The 8,426-nt window shown below is 41.7% G+C and overlaps 1 protein-coding gene across 1 annotated transcript in view; it reads right to left on the reverse strand.

Moving 5' to 3' along the window:
- psmb2 (proteasome 20S subunit beta 2) overlaps window positions 1-7,908 on the reverse strand; it is a 10,186-nt gene extending 2,278 nt beyond the window's left edge. Inside the window, exons 1-3 of the mRNA XM_017703115.2 lie at window positions 7,693-7,908; window positions 6,935-7,057; window positions 6,574-6,644 (exon numbers count right to left, since the gene is read on the reverse strand). Of these exons, the coding sequence (XP_017558604.1) occupies window positions 6,574-6,644; window positions 6,935-7,057; window positions 7,693-7,783 (285 nt within the window). The 5' untranslated portion in view covers window positions 7,784-7,908. The remainder of the gene's footprint in view (window positions 1-6,573; window positions 6,645-6,934; window positions 7,058-7,692) is intronic.
- Between the last annotated feature and the right edge of the window lie 518 nt (window positions 7,909-8,426).

The following is an 8,426-nucleotide window of genomic DNA, read 5'->3' on the forward strand; positions in this document are numbered from 1 at the left end:
AAGCATAACAAAGCAAAAACAAAAACAAACAAACAAAAAAAGTGCTGTTTGTTAGACACCACCCTTTTTTTTTAAACATCCAGTTAAAAAGAGTCACAAGCACAAGTTATTCCTTTTTCAGGAGATATTTCTGAGATGTAATCCACTTGAAGAATGAAGAGGAAAGTGAAAGAAAAACAAGGAAAAGGACTTTCTAAAACTGTAGAGGAAATGGGACCCCTAACAACCATGCAAGACATGCTGACTACCAAAACTGTCACCATCAGATAAACAGTAATTAAAGCTGTCACTTTTTTGAGAGAGATGAAGCGTCACTCTTGCTTCAGATCTGAAAAAAATCTACAAGCCTCCAGATCCTTGATCGTGTTTTTAATCATTAGAATCATAAAAAAGCATAAAAAGCAACCAACTACTAAGACTGAATTTTGGAGGTGTGGAAAAATATCCAGGCAGATTTCTTTAAAACTGAAAGCAAGTCTGATGAAAAGAATGGATGTTGTTATTCAGGCAAATTGTGGACACTATAAATACTGACTAAATTCATGTTGTATTTAGAGGTTGAGGCTTTTATGCAGTTTCCAGTTAAATATGTTTTATTCTTCAGCATCAGGAACGAGCAGAAAAATATTGTACTTAAAGGCTGATTTGACTGTAAATTAAATAATGAAGTATGGTCTCTGATCTTAGCACAGGGCTGTGTGTGTAATAGTAAGTGAATGAGGTAAATAATTTATGCAAGGGTGCAAAAACGGCTTTATTTGCAGTTTTTGGCCCAGTGCGTCATGAACTCCATTTTTTGGCCAACTCGCCTTTCAGTGCATCACTACTACAAACTACCTTAGAAGCTACAGCATTCGATGTTCTCAAGAGCACGTTTGAGAGCAGAGGTGTTAGACAGGGCTGGCTATGCTGCTGCACTATCCCTGGAGAGAGGATTTAGAGCCAAGGTTGGTGGAGAGACCAGATAAGAGAACCACAGAGCTCCCTGGAGTGCCATCTACACCCATTCTCACTTAACTCAACACCTGTTTCACACACGCCCCACCTGAGTGAGCTGCTAACACAACAGCAATTCTTCCACCTCACCCAAGAGGATCAGCCTACAGGCCATTAAACATTAGTGACTGGGCCTATGAATTCCAAATATCACTATCGATGAAGGTATGGACACAAGAGCAAGATGGCATGGGGACTAGCAAACGGGGCATATTTCACTTCTCTTTCCCTCCATCTTTGTGTGTGTGTGTGTGTGTGTGTGTGTGTGTGTGTGCTCCAGTGTTCCTCCATGCTCTCACTACTTGCCCAAGGCCATGTTCTCTTTCTCCGTGCTGGCATCTTCCCCCAGTCTGCTGTATCAATTGTTCAACTGTGGCAGTGCAGGGGAATGATGAGCAATATGGTGCCAGTAATTATTTGTGTCTGAGTAGTCAAGGGAATGCAACAATATTTCTTTAAGGCAAAGAAGTCAAACTGTTGCTAGAATCGTTTGTGCGCAGCTCTGGAAGGATTAGAATTGGCTACTGTCTTTGAAAGAGTAGATGGAAAGATCTAAAGAGAAGCTTTGGATAAATGTCATTTTATGAAGCAAGTCGCTCATGTGACCCACTAGCTCTCCTTATTTCACCCTCTTTCTTGCCATCTCTGTGTCTGAGGGAGCAGGCAGACTCCAGAGACTCCCTGCAGGCCCAGTTGTTTTCTTCAGAAGCCTGGTCCATACACTGCATACATCTCTTCTACCTCCTTTTAGTCCCAGTAGGGTTTCTGCCAAAGAGTCTCTAGACTCCCTGCTCTAAGCTTATCTGAGACCAAATAATGCCTGTTTTCTCTCATCATACTTTTATACTGCTAGATTATACAAAAATGTACCTGAATATTCAACATTAAATATGACTGCAGGACTAAAATGGTACATCTAAACCACAGTACTCTGTGTTTCTATCACGGCTTTGAGCAAATGAGGCAAGTCGTTGGCTCAATTACATCCTTTCTTCATAATCCAATGAAAAAAAAAAACTACAGAACAAAACGGCTGAAAAAGTGAAAGCCAATCAAGGCCTTGAGACTCAGGCATTAAGGATAAAAGTAATTCTTTCCCTTGCAGACTCAAGTGTTGTTTTTTTAAATTACGCTTAATGCTTAACCCCACCCAACCCTCCACACCACAATACTGAAACTAATCCTGTGGTGGGGGGGGGCTGACAGGCAGCCGACGAAGGCTATTCTTTAACCATGCACTAGCAGTACAAGTGCTGCAGCTGAAGCATGTTGATTTGGGAACCTGGCCTGATGCCCCCGAGGCCCCCTCTCCCTCTGCAGCCCCTCCTGCATCAGCTGCTCTAATTGTTTTTTGTAATTATTTTCTCCCTTCTGCTATTGTGACAAGCAGCAGCTACACTCTTCCTAACAAATTAACACACAAACTGCCAGACAACAGGACCGGGATGGAGACAGGCCTTTTACACAGATGGGCACACATATACATGCACACACGGGAAGAAGCCATCTGAGATTAGTGGGATCGCGCTGCAGAGCAGACACAGGTGCTTAAGACCTCCGAGACGCAGATCACACCTCTCGACATTCACAACATATTGACATCTGTCTTTGATCGCCGTCAACACAGCCCTTCATTTAGTCACAGCGAGCGGTGCAGAGCGCAGTGCTGGCAACCCAGTGTGAGTTATGTTTACAGATTTGTTTAGTGTTAATAAATGAAAACTGGTGGGGGTGCAGAAAAATGAATTCTAATCACTGTGAGACTGCAGTGATGATTTAAATTCAAGAATTTTAAAACGTATGCTAATTAGGATTGTAAGGACGCATTTGCACAACTATGGAATATATGCAAATACAAAAAGTAGGACTATGGTTGACTTCAGAAGCGCACAGTAGATTTGTAAGGGTCACACTGAAGACACAAAACAGCCTTCTCTCTCTGACAGGACAGTTATTATTTTTATCTACAATATGTGATTCACCCTATATTCCACGCCCTTCGAATATCACTTAAATTGATGTATTCTTATCCCTATATTCCAGATCACTCCGAATGCTTTCTTATCTATTCATTCGTTGACCAAATACTAGCAACGCACCGATACAGATACTGGTATTGGGTATTGGCCTATACACAGAGAAGAGTTACTGACTCCATGTCAGGCAGATAAAGTTGCTGATCACTTCAAATGTTGCTCCTTGGCTCAACTACATCCTTTCTTCATAGCCCAATGGAAAAAAACTACAGAACAAAACAGCTGAAAAAGTGAAAGCCAATCAAGGCCTTGAGTCTCAGGCATTAAGGATAAAAGTCACTCTTTCCACTGCAGACTCAAGTGTTTTTTAAATTATGCATAAAGCTTAACCCCACCCAGTCAAGACATAATGCTGCTGATCACTTCAAATGTTGCTCCTTTGCAGATTCCTGCCAGACCTACACTGTGTGATTTTAGCCTGTTTTAAACACACAATCACAACCACTTCTCCATTACATGTGGAAACCTGTAGACCAGCTCAACAGGCGAAAAACGTCACCATGCTACCAAAGTCTGTCGATGCTTGACTGAGTAGAATAGTGAGGTTTAAAAGTTAATACTAAAATAAAAGTGGTTTGTTTTCCAAGATAGACAGCATGGCCTACCATGTACATCACCACCTAGTTTTAGCTTCAGTGCACATTGTTAGCCAAGCTGCGCAGCTGCTCAGCGTGTTGTTTTGAATGAAACAGGTTTATTGAAAATTGTCCTTAGACAAAGCTGTCTATCAGGGCTGCATTCCTTATAGCACGGATGAAACACTTTCATACAGTGTGAACATATAAATGGTACATGATGGTCTATTCAAATGTACAATGTGTATCATCAAAGAACAAGATTCCTAAGATTGAACAGTGTATGTCTGGATTTAGAGGGCATTCAACTTCCAAAAACACAAACTCCACACATGAACTCCTCAGACGTGATTCCTGCTGTCGCTGTGCTGGAGACCACAGATAAAAGAGACAGGCAAAAGACAAAACTTTTCCGACGCGGAACAAAACCCCCTCTTACCCTCTACAGCGCTACTCACTCCAAGGTAGCATTAAATAATAGAGCATAACTCACTAATGTACTTCATTTTAAATCAGCTAGATTTTAATGATGTGATTTTTAAGGCACATTCCACACATTTACACTAACAACTACCTAATTCTAGCTGGGTTATTTAGTGTGGAATCAGACTCTGTAATGGTGAGTACTAAAAAAATATGTACTCCGTTTGGAAAAAAAAATCATAGATACATCACTACCAAATACTTAACAAACAAGGTCTGAGTTGTGGGTGGTAAGGTAAATAAATGTATGTAGATAGTAATCACTTTCCATTCCACCTTAAATGGGGCAGCAGTTATATTTTGGATGCTGTATATGAGCCTGAAAGAAACTACTGCACCAACTAAGGTGGAAAGGGAGTTTCAATAAGAAGCCAACTTCAGCTTTGTCAAATTACTCAAGACATTCCTCTTAAATGTGCACCCCATGTACTGCTAGAATTTAGAAAATTTCAGTCATTCATGCTATTAGTACCAGCTGATCCACAGCTTCGCTCAAGAAAGTGAGACTGTGGCCTTATCTGATACAGATGGCTTCTCAGGTGGTAACAACTCTTAAGAACCGTCTCTGTAGCACAGTGAAAGCAGGAATCATATTCGAGGCTAATCTGAGGAGCTCACGTTTCAAGTTTTATGTCTTGTTGGCGTCTTTTTGGATGGTTAGCTGGTTACACTATAGTCAAATGTTCTCTAAAGCCACTAGACTGAAATTTTTCTTTGGTGACAACTCCCCCTGTATGTCTGAACAGACCATCATGTACAGAAGTTTATGATTTATATACTCACACTGTACAGTCGGACTGTAATGCAACATAAAATGCAGCCTCTACAGACAGTTTGGTGCAAGAATGATCAATAAAAAAATAAACATAAACATTATAACCTCACAATTCTATTCAATCAAACAGGGTGAAGTAGACACATATTTCCAACTCTATAATGCCCACAGACCACCAGCTCTGTGGTGTCATCAAGGAGGAGTGGACGAGGATTCCAGTAACTGTCTGTGCAGCTCTGGTGAATTCCATGCCCAAGAGGGTTAAGACAGTGCTAGATAATATTGGTGGTCACACAAAGTATTGACACTTTTTTAGACATGTTCACTGTGAGGTGGACTCACCTGTGTTGCCAGCTATTTAGACATTAGTAGCTGTGTTATTTTGAGAGGACAGTAAATCTATACTACTATACAAGCTGTACACTGACTACTTTACATTATATCCAAGTTTCATTTCTATAGTGCTGTCCCATTAAAAGATAAAATATTTGCAGAAATATGAGGCGTGTACCCACTTTTATGAGATTCTGTAGATTAAGTAAATCCCACTAGACATGTCATAATTTCTTGCTGCTGAGACCGAATATCACCCCAAATGTTTATTTCTGTATAAAAATGAGAAGAGCCTTACCCAAAACACCTCCCTGTTTGTAGAGAATTCAAAATAAATGGCTGAACATGGCAATAGGAGAGCGAGGCTGCAGCGTTAAAGAACAGTTAAAAGTCTGAAAGCAAAGTTTAAAGATTTTGAGGACACAAACCAAAGAAGTGACTGCTCCCTTTTTACAGCGAGCTCAGACTCTGGTGATGAGCCCAGCTGTCAGCCAGTGAAGCTTTATGGTAGCTCCTGTGATGCTGGTGAAGATGAAGCTGAAAGCTCCGGGACCAAATGGCGTTCGTTCAGTCATGATTGTTTACCTCTGGATGAGCCAAATGAAGCAGCCTGACGCACTGCTCTTTTGCCCATGTGGATCAGTTTAGGAGCTGATGTGTTCAGACTGATGTTGCGTACAGGTCACATTTTAAAGATATTGTGATCAGACAAAAAAAAAAATTCAATTTGGTGAGAAAAATCAGCCACTTTTACCTGCTGTGTGAACTTAGCCTTAGCTTCCATGTGGCTGAGTCATGTGACTACACATGGTAGTAAATTTTAGGGGGACAGCACATGAACACCCAGAGTGGGGAAAGGATTAGCAGAATGTATAAGGACTGCCCCACTGTTTCTAAGCTCTAGTCTGGAGTGGCCTAAGTTCTGTCTAATGTACTGGACGTTGATACAAGGGTTTCATCCCTCTTGTTTCTTTTAAATGACGATTCACTGCTGCAGCTCTCCTTCCTACCATGCACACTTCTACTTGCCACAGGAAGAAAAAATATATTACAAGACTGATTTAATCCTATTTTTCTTTGTTTAATGCCTAGATTTCTAAAGAAAGAAGAACTAAAGGTAAAACTACTGACACACAGATTAGTATTACTGATGATTGTCAAAAAAATGAGTTGCCTTTTTTTTGTTGATTTCCATACAGAACGTATTGCTGTTACTGTTGTAATCACTGCTGCTAGTTCTGCGGTTAGCAGTGTCAGCAAACTGAATTATTAGCTTTTTGAACAATGAAGTATGTGGTGTTCTGCTTCAATGGCTCCTGAAAAGGCTTTTTAAAAATATTTTTAGTCACTGAAAAATTCACATGTATATACATACCCTGCTGCGCAGATAGTCAGCCAAGTTCTTCCTGGTGAAGTTTGCCGCAGCAGCTGGACTGAGCTCATACCCTAAAATAAACAGAATTTGTTTATTTAAAAAGTCATATAAAAGAAAAAAATAAAAATCACAAAATTAGAGTCCACTTAAAGATACACACAAAAAAGATGAGTGAAAGAAGAATTAAGTGACGAAATCCCAACAACACAAGCCTGGTGGATATTTTTTATTATTATTTAAAGTAACTCAACATTCAACACACGGTACAGGCAAAAGTGAACGCTGTCATGCAAGCCCAAGAATGACTTGAACCAAGAGAAAGGCTGACAGGCTCTTTAGGGCACAACACGGCACTACTTACCATTCCTCATTTTGTAGAGCTGAACGTTTTTCTGAATGTACTCTGCGAACTGTACTGTATCACCCGCCTCGCCGACACACAGCAACAGGATCTTCTCGCTCAGTTTGAACATTTTGTCATAATCTGAAACGAAAACACACAAGATGAGGCCTGCGACCCACAAACATCCTCCAAATCATAAAAGTAACACCGCGTCGTCGCTGAGAACACCTGTCGCCTTTCCCAGACCCTGAAACATCAACAAAATAACGGATAACCATTGGTTTTATCAACCAACCGAGGCTGACCAGCAAACGAACAAAATCACTTTCACTTTCAAAACAGATTCGCAAACTCATCTCCGTGTTCAAGTAGCGTTACAGAAAGAAGGCAGAGAACGCAGCACAGCACAGACAGAGTTATTAAAATGACAGCACAGCCCACGTTAAGGTTATAACATTAGCCAGAGATGGAAAAAGGCGATTATTTGCTGCGGTAAATCTGTTCTATGCACAAAAAGTGCTTGGCTAACTTTAGCCGGCTAGCCGGCTAGCATAAACGGGAGGACGGAGTCGTTTCTCTCGTTTATTTAAAGCAGAGAAGAACATTACTGAACGTACACATTACAAAACGATCTATACAGACCGAGAAACTGCATTCGCACGAATAAACATAACACTAGTGAGCGAATTTCAGCTAGCAGGTGGGCTACAATGCTAGCGGACTGTCCGGGTAGCGGTTAAGAGTTAGCCGGTCAGCTAACGACATCAGATCTTCACCGTGTTTGATCTGGATGATGCTGTGGGCGGCCACGTTATCAGCCGCAACTAAGACGAAATCCGGACCCTGGATTCCAATTAAGTACTCCATCTCGCAGAGAAAGCGGGGGAAGGCTCGGCTAAACGCGGGATGAACGGGCTCGGTGACTCAGGAAGAAATTATACAGCCGGAGCTGAGACCGTCGGCGCGCGGCTCTGACGTCATCACAACTGAAGCCGCAGCGGCGTTCCTCGTCACGTGATCTCAGTCAGTGCGACGGCGCCGTGACGAGCTGCGGGTCCGCGCCGTGTACACGGGTGGGCGAGTCCACGCCTGCGCGGCCGCTCGTGTCCCATTTACAGACGCGCGTGTAAAGTAAGGGTGCAGGACTTTTTAAACTCTGGTGAAGTGTTCTACACCCCGAGCAGTGAGCGTGCTTCAGATAAATGACCTGATAAAGCCGCAGAACGTTAACCAGCATTAGAAATGAGCGTCCCTGCGTGTCAGAGCCCACGATAACTAAAAACACAGATCCTTGCATTAATGTGTGGACCATTCCTTTTTTTCCCCTTTTCTCACGAGCCTTCCATTATAGGTCATGAAAAATTCCCTTTTCCTTTTTCCGCAGGTTACACGTTCAATGGGACGTTTCATCATCCCAGTTTCAAGGAGGTCATGGGAATTAGTAGAAGTTTGAAAGAATGTTCTCTTTTTTTCTCTATTTTAAATGATGTTTTGATATTGAAAGTCTCTT

Source organism: Pygocentrus nattereri, chromosome 27 (genome assembly GCF_015220715.1).
Source record: "Pygocentrus nattereri isolate fPygNat1 chromosome 27, fPygNat1.pri, whole genome shotgun sequence".
NCBI lineage: Eukaryota > Metazoa > Chordata > Actinopteri > Characiformes > Serrasalmidae > Pygocentrus > Pygocentrus nattereri.